The following is a 13,888-nucleotide window of genomic DNA, read 5'->3' on the forward strand; positions in this document are numbered from 1 at the left end:
ACACACAGTATGTGTAGTGGTGCACCTGCCTAATTGTCTCCCTATAGGTGAGCCTGGGTGGGGCACGTCTTGATTGCTCATTGGAGAGCACCTGGGACCCCCCCCCCGTTTGACATGCAATAGGCCACGGACCCCCATTTAAAGGAGAATTCCATACTAAAAGGCTTTCTTACCTTTCTTTGTAGTTGTTACAAAGAGGTCCAGGTGTTATTTTGTGCAAAAGCTCCTTATTGGCTATTTCCCCTACCATAAGCCCTAAATGAATTGCATTGAATTGAATGGGGCTATGGGGTGTTGTGCTAATTCGCTTATTTCCATCGCTCAAAATTATATATTTTTTGTATATATCCTCTCTTCATAATGTAAATAATAACCCAAGCGGCACACTTTACTACTTCTTTCGATGGAAATAAGCGAACACCCCATACATCCCATTCAATTCAATGCAATTCATTTAGGGCTTAGGGTAGGGGAAATAGCCAATGAGGAGCTTTTTCACAAAATAACACCTGGACCTCTTTGATGGGGACGTAACGACTACAGAGAAAGGTAAGAAAGCCTTTTAGTATGGAATTCTCCTTTAATGGCATTTATATCTCTGAGACCCCGATTTATAATTGTAACATCAATGTATACTACTATGTACTTTTGCCACTTACTCTCTCCCCAGATGTACTTGCACTGTCGATCTTTGGTTCTACACCGGCCGTTGAAACAGCGTCCCTGCACAGAGACACGAGACACGTGAATCCCTAGACTCCTTCAAAACCCGCTCTCAAAGGACAGCTGCAATTCGAAACTGGCCCCCATAAAATCGGAACCCTCACTGTATAATTATGTTTACTTTTCCCTTTTTAAACCTCCTTTATGATGAATTCCTGTTCTGTTCTTTGACTATATGGAAGTGTCTATTTGTACGTCTCTAAATGTTTTGATGAATTGAACATGGTGGACCCTGTTGTAAACAACCGTAATGCTTTATGGTGTCGTCCACTCACTCAGAATTGAGATCATGATTCTCACACGAATCTAATTTTTTCCATGAAAAAACAAGTATTGTCTTTTTTAGTCTGTAGTTGCTGAACAACATTTACTACGTTAATTATATATAAATATGTATTGTCTTTAGTCTGTAGTTGCTGAACATTAACAGACTGGTTTCTGATCCGCCCACAGCCCTCCTATGAGACACAGACTGGTTTCTGATCCGCCCACAGCCCTCCTATGAGACACAGACTGGTTTCTGATCCGCCCACAGCCCTCCTATGAGACACAGACTGGTTTCTGAACCGCCCACAGCCCTCCTATGAGACACAGACTGGTTTCTGAACCACCCACAGCCCTCCTATGAGACACAGACTGGTTTCTGAACCGCCCACAGCCCTCCTATGAGACACAGACTGGTTTCTGATCCGCCCACAGCCCTCCTATGAGACACAGACTGGTTTCTGATCCGCCCACAGCCCTCCTATGAGACACAGACTAGAGTAGAAAAGTGGTGAAGTGGTCCTTTAACAACAGCAGCTGATGTATACTGTAATCATTGTCTTAACAACAGCAGCTGATGTATACTGTAATCATTGTCTTAACAACAGCAGCTGATGTATACTGTAATCATTGTCTTAACAACAGCAGCTGATGTATACTGTAATCATTGTCTTAACAACAGCAGTGGCTGATGTACACTGTAATCATTGTCTTAACAACAGCAGCTGGCTGATGTACACTGTAAACAGTACCTGGTCCTTCTCACAGGTGTAACCGTCCATCTTGTGCACATTTGGTGGACACTGAAAAAAGAAAAAGACAGTTCCTATAAGACAGCGGTTCTCATGGCGAGGACCCCCAGTTTGACACTCATCAGCCCCACAGAGCCCATTGGAAAAGACGGGGGTCCAGGGACCCCCGTAAGAGAAAAGACGGGGGTCCAGGGACCCCCCAGGGACCCCCGTAAGAGAAGATCTTGTACGGCTCTAGCAGTGATTCTCAACTATTTTCATTTCAAGGACCCCCCAGTTTGACATGGATTGGGCTACGGACCCCCCCCAATTTAATGGCATTTCTGTCTCTGGGACCCTCAATGTATATTGTAAATTCGATGTTAATTTAACTCTGAGAGTGTACAGATGGAACCAAATGGACCCATTAGGGTCCATTTGGTTCCATTTGGTTCCAAATGTCCAAACTTTCATTTGGCTGAGGGACCCTCTGGAACTCCCCAACGGATCCCTGGGGGTCCCCGGACCCCACTTTGGGAACAACTGCTGTTAGTTAGAATACTGGAGAACTTGGGTCGCCGACTCTTCTTCATCTTTGCCGAGATTTCTTCCCCTTTCGCCGACTCTTCGTCACTTTCCGGTCCGAGTTCTGTCTGAGAACTCGGACGGAAAGTGACGAAGAGTCGCCGAAACGGGAAGAAATCTCGGCACTGGAGCGCGCATCTAGCTACTGCATGATGATCATGCACGCTGATCAGACAGCAGATCAATAAAAGCATGCAAAAGCATTCAGCTTTCACAAGTGTGCCCATATAGAGAAGGAAAATAATTAAGAATTCGGTGGCATTTCTTTCACATTGCAAAAGAGCAATTTTTGCTCTTTGCTCTTTGTCCTTATAGATAGAAATGTGATGATTTTTGTATAGTTGTGGATTAACAAATTATAAAGCACAGGGCCTCGCATTTCTCAATGAATAGCTAGCCCAGTGTTTTGATATGTCCAGGTGTGCCGCCTGATTTGTCAGAAAGTAGCCTAACACTAAGTTAGTGTTACTTTCTGTCAAAATCCTACTGGGCTGCAGGCTTCCTATTGTTGCGTTGTCACATGTCTAACCATTAGACGTGCGATAACAACAACACGGAACAATAGACTCTAACGACCCTCGGCCATTGAAATGTTAATGCTTAGACGCTAACACTGAGGAGCTAAAGTAAACGTGACGAATGTCACGTTGTTGTGATGAAACATAATGTGCCACGAAAAATAGCTGTCCAAAATAGCTGTCCATAGATGTCCAAACATGATCGCCTCGTTCGGCCAGAAAAGGAAAGCATAAATCACAAGCAATGATCCTGTGGTGATCACAAACAAAACAAGGATCGAAACGTCTGCTCTCTGCATTGACAACTTGTAAACTGACAGCGGAGCATATTGGTCTACAGGGGTCCCCAACTTTTGACCCAATACACCATCTAGTGGCTGAACGACGGAAGACATAAAGGCATCATCATTGTTAGCGTTGCTATTCAGATGTAACGAACGCATCGTTAGCACATTAGCTAACATTCAGAAACTTGCAGCTGCAGCTGCTGAAAACCCCGAATATTCTCCCCGAAACGTGGAGAATATTCGGCAGAATGTTAAGAAGATTCGCCGCGCGACGACTCTTCTTCAGATTCTGCCGAATATTCTCCACGGTTTGCCGACTTGTCTTGAGAAGTCGGCAAAAAGGGTAAATCCGCCGAGTGTTCTTGTTACCGTTAGTTACACCGTTGCTTGTGGTTCACGGCCCACCCATCTGACCCCTGGAGGCCCACCTCTCTGTTTTTAACTAAAACTACAACATGACGTCACTGAGCCGCGGTGGTAAGAGACTCACCGCTCACCCAAACACACCTCTCTGTTTTTACTAAAACTACAACATGACGTCACTGAGCCGCGGTGGTAAGAGACTCACCGCTCACCCCAAACACATCTCTCTGTTTTTACTAAAACTACAACATGACGTCACTGAGCCGCGGTGGTAAGAGACTCACCGCTCACCCCAAACACATCTCTCTGTTTTTAACTAAAACTACAACATGACGTCACTGAGCCGCGGCGGTAAGAGACTCACCGCTCACCCCAAACACACCTCTCTGTTTTTACTAAAACTACAACATGACGTCACTGAGCCGCGGTGGTAAGAGACTCACCGCTCACCCAAACACATCTGTCTGTTTTTACTAAAACTACAACATGACGTCACTGAGCCGCGGTGGTAAGAGACTCACCGCTCACCCAAACACATCTCTCTGTTTTTACTAAAACTACAACATGACGTCACTGAGCCACGGTGATGTCACTGAGCCGCGGTGATGTCACTGAGCCGCGGTTCACTTCACCTGGCTTGAGTTTCCGGTGCAGTTCTCGGGGATGTCGCAGTCGTTCACTGCCTCTCTGCAGACCACGCCCATAAACTCCATCTGCACAGAATACGGTCACAGTACAGTCACAATACAGTCACAGTACAGTCACAATACAGTCACAGTATACGTGTGTACGTGCGTGCGTACGTATGTACGTGCGTGCGTGCGGCTACCTGACAGTTGTTACAGCAGAGTCCATCACTGCACTTGGAGCCTTGTGTCAGAGTGCAGGCCTTGCAACAGCTCTCTCCTTGTCTGGCACACTCCTATAACACACACACACACACACACACACACACACACACACACACACACACACACACACACACACACACACACACACACACACACACACACACACACACACACACACACACACACACACACACACACACACACACACACACACGCAATGTTTTAGGTCTGGGGTGTCCATTTCAATGGATTCTGTCCTGTAGACCCTGATGTGAAGAGTTGGAAGTTAAGCCTCCCTTTAGTCAAGTGGAGTTATGTTGAATAGAATTCATTGGTTAGCACAGAACACAGTCCGTTAGCACAGAACACAGTCCGTTAGCACACAGAACACAGTCCGTTAGCACACAGAACACAGTCCGTTAGCACACAGAACACAGTCCGTTAGCACACAGAACACAGTCCGTTAGCACACAGAACACTGTCCGTTAGCACACAGAACACAGTCCGTTTCAGTTACAAAGGTCCAGACGATAGGCTAGCCTGGTGGTCAGGACTGGTTCAGCAGGCTGATGCTAGCCTGGTGGAGGTTCTTCAGAAAGCTACAGTAAAGGTGACAGACCAGTGAGGTCACAGAGGTGAACGTGACAGACCAGTGAGGTCACAGAGGTGAACGTGACAGACCAGTGAGGTCACAGTGATGAACGTGACAGACCAGTGAGGTCACAGCGAAGCCACCACACACATTATGTGACAGCACAAACAAGACATGTTCATCCCAAACACATGTTAGCATGTTAGCATAGCCCCAGACGCCTAGTCTCGCATAATGAGCAATTACTGTACCAGCCTGCGGACAGTCCCGTTATGGTAAGGAGGGCATTGGGAATTACCCTCCCCTCGTTCCCTGTGACTGTATGTCGATTTATTCACGAGCAATGTCGTGTTGGACTGTCAGTCGGTTAACCAGACAGACAGTGGCCTTGTGGTTACAGTGTCCACCCTGAAACTGGGAGGTCGGGGTTCGATCCCCGGCCGGGTCATACCACAAATGGGACCCAGTGCCTCCCTGCTTGGCAGGGATTGGGGGGGGTCAGTCCCTACTTGGCACTCAGCATCAATGGGTTGGATTGGGGGGTCAGTCCCTGCTTGGCCCTCAGCATCAAAGGGTTGGATTGGGGGGTCAGTCCCTGCTTGGCACTCAGCATCAAAGGGTTGGATTGGGGGGTCAGTCCCTGCTTGGCCCTCAGCATCAAAGGGTTGGATTGGGGGGTCAGTCCCTGCTTGGCCCTCAGCATCAAAGGGTTGGATCGGATAACCCTAACGCCAGTCAAAAACCGATGGCTTTTCCACGGTTCCTAATCAGAATACTCATGGTGACGTCATCACGACATCATCAAGACTGTTCATAAGCCACCGCGGGCCCCCCCCCACGCTCACACCACATTCTCAGCGCCAGCCCCGTGACTCTGAGACGGTGCGCTCCGCCTTCACCACCCAGACGAGAGATCAAAGAGAGTCCAAGAGAGTCTAGAGGGGAAACGGGTTATAACGACACCCCCAAAACGAAGCTATAGCGCTTCTGTGAGGAAAGCAGCGGAAAAGGAAAGGCCGCCATGCCCAACAACAACAACAGCCACAACAACAACAACAACAACAACAACAACAGGGACAACAACAACAACATCTGGGACAACGAGAGGGCCGAGCACCGCCGGGCGCTCTACGAGAGCTACCAGAAGGAGTCCCAGCTGCAGCGCGCCCTGGACCAGATCAAGGACGAGCTGCGGAAGAGCCGCAAGGAGAACGAGGCCCTGGGCAAGAAGGAGGAGCAGATCATCGGCCTGAAGCAGAGCCTGGCCGAGCGGACGGGCGCCTGCGAGCGGGAGCGCGAGGAGCGCAGCGTCAAGGAGAAGGAGCTGAAGGCCGAGAGCCGCCGCGTCCTCTCCGAGAACTACCAGAAGGACGTGCAGCTGCAGAACACCACGGCGCGCCTCCACGCCACGCTGCTGAAGGAGAAGGAGCGGGAGTCGGAGATCAAGGCGCTGAAGGAGACCATCGCCGAGCGCCACCAGGTCTGGGAGCGTGGGCGGCAGAACTGGACCCAGAAGGAGAGGGTGGTGACGGAGCAGGCCAAGCGCGCGGTGTCGGAGATCGGCCAGAAGGAGGCGAGCCTCCAGAAGACCCTGGAGCGCGCCCAGGAGGAGCTGCGGAGGAGCCAGGGCGAGAAGGAGGCGCTGCTGAAGAGGAACGCCGAGCTGACGACGCACCTGAGCTACGTGAAGGAGGTCCACGACCGGCAGCTGACCGTCCGGAGGCAGTGTGACGAGGAGATGAAGGTCATACTGGGGAACAACCCCCAGAACACAGAGGATACAGACCACCAGGAATAACCCCAACACAGAGGATACAGACCACGAGGAATAACCCCAACGCAGAGGATACAGACCACGAGGAATAACCCCCAGAACGCAGAGGATACAGACCACAAGGAATAACCCCAACGCAGAGGATACAGACCACGAGGAATAACCCCAACACAGAGGATACAGACCACAAGGAATAACCCCAACGCAGAGGATACAGACCACGAGGAATAACCCCAACACAGAGGATACAGACCACGAGGAATAACCCCAACGCAGAGGATACAGACCACGAGGAATAACCCCAACACAGAGGATACAGACCACGAGGAATAACCCCAACGCAGAGGATACAGACGAGGAGGAATATGGGGGGAATACGGAAGTACTGACCCCAACAGGGTGGGGGATACGGAAGTACTGACCCCAATAGGGGGGATACGGAAGTACTGACCCCAACAGGGGGGGAATATGGAAGTACTGACCCCAACAGGGGGGGAATATGGAAGTACTGACCCCAATAGGGGGGATACGGAAGTACTGACCCCAATAGGGGGGATACGGAAGTACTGACCCCAACAGGGGGGGAATATGGAAGTACTGACCCCAACAGGGGGGGAATATGGAAGTACTGACCCCAACAGGGGGGGAATATGGAAGTACTGACCCCAACAGGGTGGGGAATACGGAAGTACTGACCCCAACAGGGGGGGAATACGGAAGTACTGACCCCAACAGGGTGGGGAATACGGAAGTACTGACCCCAACAGGGTGGGGAATACGGAAGTACTGACCCCAATAGGGGGGGAATACGGAAGTACTGACCCCAACAGGGGGGGGAATACGGAAGTACTGACCCCAACAGGGGGGGAATACGGAAGTACTGACCCCAATAGGGGGGGAATACGGAAGTACTGACCCCAACAGGGGGGGAATACGGAAGTACTGACCCCAACAGGGGGGGAATACGGAAGTACTGACCCCAACAGGGGGGGAATACTGAAGAGTAACGAAGCTACTTGGAATGGCTTGTTCATTATGAACAACTTGTTTTTTTAATGAATTATCAGTTGTAGTTTTTGTTTTGTTTTTTTATCAGACTTTTCTGCCTTCATTGATGGTTAGGCTGTGTTCACAGTGGCAGAACATTGATGGTTCTGTGTTCACAGTGGGCAGAACATTGATGGTTCTGTGTTCACAGTGGGCAGAACATTGATGGTTCTGTGTTCACAGTGGGCAGAACATTGATGGTTCTGTGTTCACAGTGGCAGAACATTGATGGTTCTGTGTTCACAGTGGGCAGAACATTGATGGTTCTGTGTTCACAGTGGCAGAACATTGATGGTTCTGTGTTCACAGTGGGCAGAACATTGATGGTTCTGTGTTCACAGTGGGCAGAACATTGATGGTTCTGTGTTCACAGTGGGCAGAACATTGATGGTTCTGTGTTCACAGTGGCAGAACATTGATGGTTCTGTGTTCACAGTGGGCAGAACATTGATGGTTCTGTGTTCACAGTGGCAGAACATTGATGGTTCTGTGTTCACAGTGGGCAGAACATTGATGGTTCTGTGTTCACAGTGGGCAGAACATTGATGGTTCTGTGTTCACAGTGGGCAGAACATTGATGGTTCTGTGTTCACAGTGGGCAGAACATTGATGGTTCTGTGTTCACAGTGGCAGAACATTGACGGTTCTGGGTTCAGATGGAAACATGGCTATTGGCTACAATAGGCTATTCCACTACTCACCACCGGGCTGCCACAGTCACACTCCTCCCCTGGTTCCACGAAGCCATTTCCACATTCCGGAGGGTCCAGCAACTAACACACACACACACACACACACACACACACACACACACACACACACACACGCAAGCATGTTCAAATTTCAATTCAATTCAATTCAAAGGAATGCAAAAAACATTAGCCTATACGTTACGTTGGAAAAGTCCCGAAATAAAATCTATTAAGAGCGAAGAAATGTATGTGCAATTCAAGGGGATACATTATGAATGTGTAAGCAGAGCTCTGTTACGTTGCAACTTGGAAAACTAGCTTACAAAATAAATCCACAGATTATGTACAAATGTTGCAATAAAATAGTATAATTTACTGACACAAGGAAACTTAAATGGTGAATATTGACCTTTTATCCAAGGCACTTTACATAGATTGTGCAACACACACACACACACACACACACACACACACACACACACACACACACACACACACACACACACACACTTGCATTACATTCACCCATTCACACACACACACACACACACACACACACACACACACACCCCGATGGTGGAGGGAACCATGCAAGGCACCAACCAGCACACACAGGAGAGTCTTGCTCAAGGACACTTCCACACCAACTCTGGGGGAGCCCACAGCAGGGATCGAACCGGGAACCTTGCTGCGGTTTCCATCCGGCCACTCTACCGATGAGGCAATGTCTGACGCCCCCAGTGTATGTTTGTTTGCGTCTGTGTGACCGTGCGTGCGCATGAGCGTGCGCGTGTGTGCGACTGTGCGTGCGTGTGTGTGCGACTGTGCGTGCGTACCTTGAGTGGTTTGTTAAAGAGACAGGCTCCTCCTCCAGTGTGTAGGAAGTTGAGGTACTCCTCGACGTTGCAGTCAGAGAACCTCTTGGGAAGATAGAAACTAGACGCACGCACACGCACGCACACGCACACGCACACGCACACACACACACACACACAGTAGTAGAGTGTTTTTGACCTGCCTGGTGTGTTGTATAACAATAGGGCAGTCCCGCCCCCTTTCATGACGTAGTAGTAGTAGTAGTGGGGGGACACAGGGACACAGAGGGACAGGGACACAGAGGGACAGAGACACAGAGAGGGACACAGAGGGACACAGAGGGACAGGGACACAGAGGGACAGGGACACAGGGACACAGAGGGACACAGAGGGACACAGAGACACAGGGACACAGAAGGACAGGGACACACAGGGACACAGGGACACAGAAGGACAGGGACACAGAGGGACAGGGACACAGGGACACAGAGGGACAGGGACACAGGGACACAGGGACACAGAGGGACAGGGACAGAGGGACAGGGACACAGGGACACAGAGGGACAGGGACACAGGGACACAGAGGGACAGGGACACAGGGACACAGAGGGACAGAGACATGAGCTGCAACTTACCCGACATCGTCCATGATGCATCCTGACCATCGGTCGTCACACTTACACTCTCCTGTGGAGAGACAATGACATCATCACTGTAACGCCCCTAATGACATCATCACTGTAACGCCCCTAATGACATCATCACTGTAACGCCAATATACAACAGACAGACAGACAGACACACAGACAGACAGACAGACAGTACCGTTGAGAATCCGTTTCTTGTCGGAAAATATGCCAATATTTTGTCCAAGAGACTGAGCGAGAGTTATGGCCATTTCATCTGTCTTCCCATACTGAGGAGAGAGAGAGAGGGAGAGAGAGAGAGAGAGAGAGAGAGAGAAGAGAGAGAGAGAGAGAGAGAGAGAGAGAGAGAGAGAGAGAGAGAGAGAAGAGAGAGAGATATTCAAAACTGTTAGATATAATAATAACTAGAACTGCACTCTGCCGAGTGCATACTTGCTTGTTGCACACTAGTAGGCCATAAATGGCCTACTAGTGCGCAAGCAGAGCGCGCAAGTACTTTCGACCGCTGGAAAGTATCACATCTCAGTATCTCTGTGAAGGAACGTTTGAAATGTATAATCATTACGTGTAACTATTTGCTACCTAACTACTTTTTTACAGAAAAATGAATCATTGATATGTGATGAAAAAAAAAAGGTATATAAACTGAATTAAAATATATTATACAGTATAATTATTTTATTACTTATTGTAAATTGTCAATTGTTTTAAATGTATTTCATTTTTGTAATTTATTTTTGTACTATAGTGATATTAATACTAAATCATGATCAGAGTAATATGTGTCTCTAACTTCAATTTCTGTAATAATACTTTCAAATTTGTTGAAATATACATGATCTAAAATACTTCCGAAATCTGTAGTTGGATTTGTATTTAATTGTTTAAAGCCTAATCTTGACATGAAGGTCTTTATATTTATATCTTTTTCAGTATAATGGTCTTCATTGAAATCTCCTATTATCATAATTGTGGAAGTCGGAGATGATAGATACTTTACCATTTTCTTGAGAAATGTGTTTAATTCCGTAAGGTTTGTTTTAGGTGATCTGTACATAAGAATGATATATAGATCTTTATTTTTTACATGTATACATACATTACGTCATCTTTGAGAGCTGGGACCAGAGTACACGGTGTGTATATGTATGACTAGCTCTCAGTGATGACGTAAGAGATATGGTCATCTGTGTAGTCTGGTCCCAGCAGACCAGGCACAGATTTACAAATTACAAATCACATTACAACTACATACAGAGTATGTAGTTGTAATTTGATTAGCAGTATACTGTGGTTACTTGGTTCCAAAGAGTGAAGCCAAGTTTTTTTCAACCGTAGGTTTGTGCCTGGTTTGCTGGGACCAGTTACAACATTACGTCATCGTTGTGAACTGGGACCAGAGTACATGGTGTGTATATGACGTAATGTTGTAACTTGTAACTTGTAACTAGTCCCAGCAAACCAGGCACAGACTGTATGTAGTTGTTCTAGTTACAACTACATACAGAGTATGTAGTTGTAATTTGATTAGCAGTATACTGTGGTTACTTGGTTCCAAAAAGTGAAGCCAAGTTTTCTTCAACGGTAAATCTGTGCCTGGTTTGCTGGGACTAGTTACAACATTACGTCATCCTTGAGAGAGTACATGGTGTGTATATGACGTAATGTTGTAACTTGTAACTTGTAACTTGTAACATTACGTCATATACACACCATGTACTCTCTCAAGGATGACGTAATGTTGTAACTAGTCCCAGCAAACCAGGCACAGATTTACCGTTGAAGAAAACTTGGCTTCACTTCGAAGAGACCAAGCGAAACGATTACTTGCGCGCTCTGCTTGCGCAAGTAATAACAATAATAGTTTATTGATGAGGTTAAGATAAGTATTGGGGTCTCACCTCGTTGACTCCGCCTCCTTTCGTGAGGGAACAGACTCCGCCCATATAGGAAGCCCCTCCCCAGCTGCTATGGAAACGATTCCCTCTGGTCAAAAGAACAAAAAAAAAATGATGTTAATATCCTGTTTCATTATGTTAATATCCTGTTTCATTATGTTAATATCCTGTTTCATTATGTTAATATCCTGTTTCATTATGTTAATATCCTGTTTCATTATATGAATATCCTGTTTCATTGTGTCACACATTGTAAAGGTTAATGTTAAAACTAGGACTACACATATTTACACTGTAATATTAATGTTAAAACTAGGACTACACATATTTACACTGTAATATTAATGTTAAAACTAGGATACTACACATATTACACTGTAATATTAATGTTAAAACTAGGACTACACATATTTACACTGTAATATTAATGTTAAAACTAGGAGACTACACATATTTACACTGTAATATTAATGTTAAAACTAGGACTACACATATTTACACTGTAATATTAATGTTAAAACTAGGACTACACATATTTACACTGTAATATTAAAGTTAAAACTAGGATACTACACATATTTACACTGTAATATTAATGTTAAAACTAGGACTACACATATTTACACTGTAATATTAATGTTAAAACTAGGATACTACACATATTTACACTGTAATATTAATGTTAAAACTAGGACTACACATATTTACACTGTAATATTAATGTTAAAACTAGGACTACACATATTTACACTGTAATATTAATGTTAAAACTAGGACTACACATATTTACACTGTAATATTAATGTTAAAACTAGGATACTACACATATTACACTGTAATATTAATGTTAAAACTAGGACTACACATATTTACACTGTAATATTAATGCTAAAACTAGGACTACACATATTTACACTGTAATATTAATGTTAAAACTAGGACTACACATATTTACACTGTAATATTAATGTTAAAACTAGGATACTACACATATTACACTGTAATATTAATGTTAAAACTAGGACTACACATATTTACACTGTAATATTAATGTTAAAACTATGAGACTACACATATTTACACTGTAATATTAATGTTAAAACTAGAACTACACATATTTACACTGTAATATTAATGTTAAAACTAGGATACTACACATATTTACACTGTAATATTAATGTTAAAACTAGGACTACACATATTTACACTGTAATATTAATGTTAAAACTAGGATACTACACATATTTACACTGTAATATTAATGTTAAAACTAGGACTACACATATTTACACTGTAATATTAATGTTAAAACTAGGACTACACATATTTACACTGTAATATTAATGTTAAAACTAGGATACTACACATATTTACACTGTAATATTAATGTTAAAACTAGGACTACACATATTTACACTGTAATATTAATGTTAAAACTAGGACTACACATATTTACACTGTAATATTAATGTTAAAACTAGGACTACACATATTTACACTGTAATATTAATGTTAAAACTAGGACTACACATATTTACACTGTAATATTAATGTTAAAACTAGGACTACACATATTTACACTGTAATATTAATGTTAAAACTAGGACTACACATATTTACACTGTAATATTAATGTTAAAACTAGGACTACACATATTTACACTGTAATATTAATGTTAAAACTAGGACTACACATATTTACACTGTAATATTAATGTTAAAACTAGGACTACACATATTTACACTGTAATATTAATGTTAAAACTAGGACTACACATATTTACACTGTAATATTAATGTTAAAACTAGGACTACACATATTTACACTGTAATATTAATGTTAAAACTAGGACTACACATATTTACACTGTAATATTAATGTTAAAACTAGGACTACACATATTTACACTGTAATATTAATGTTAAAACTAGGACTACACATATTTACACTGTAATATTAATGTTAAAACTAGGACTACACATATTTACACTGTAATATTAATGTTAAAACTAGGACTACACATATTTACACTAATATTAATGTTAAAACTAGGACTACACATATTTACACTGTAATATTAAAGTTAAAACTAGGATACT

General features: G+C 44.4%; 1 protein-coding gene across 1 annotated transcript in view; it reads right to left on the reverse strand.

Annotated features, from left to right (window-relative positions):
* Positions 1-13,888, reverse strand: part of adam22 (ADAM metallopeptidase domain 22) — a gene marked incomplete at both ends in the record, with an annotated part of 108,409 nt that overhangs the window by 22,728 nt on the left and 71,793 nt on the right. Inside the window, 9 exons of the mRNA XM_080767285.1 lie at positions 660-723; positions 1,740-1,790; positions 4,104-4,184; positions 4,301-4,393; positions 8,437-8,508; positions 9,264-9,363; positions 9,879-9,930; positions 10,069-10,159; positions 11,792-11,876. Coding sequence (XP_080623411.1) covers positions 660-723; positions 1,740-1,790; positions 4,104-4,184; positions 4,301-4,393; positions 8,437-8,508; positions 9,264-9,363; positions 9,879-9,930; positions 10,069-10,159; positions 11,792-11,876 — 689 coding nt within the window. The remainder of the gene's footprint in view (positions 1-659; positions 724-1,739; positions 1,791-4,103; positions 4,185-4,300; positions 4,394-8,436; positions 8,509-9,263; positions 9,364-9,878; positions 9,931-10,068; positions 10,160-11,791; positions 11,877-13,888) is intronic.

This window comes from Protomyctophum bolini (genome assembly GCF_963924005.1).
Source record: "Protomyctophum bolini genome assembly, chromosome: 7".
Taxonomy (NCBI): domain Eukaryota; kingdom Metazoa; phylum Chordata; class Actinopteri; order Myctophiformes; family Myctophidae; genus Protomyctophum; species Protomyctophum bolini.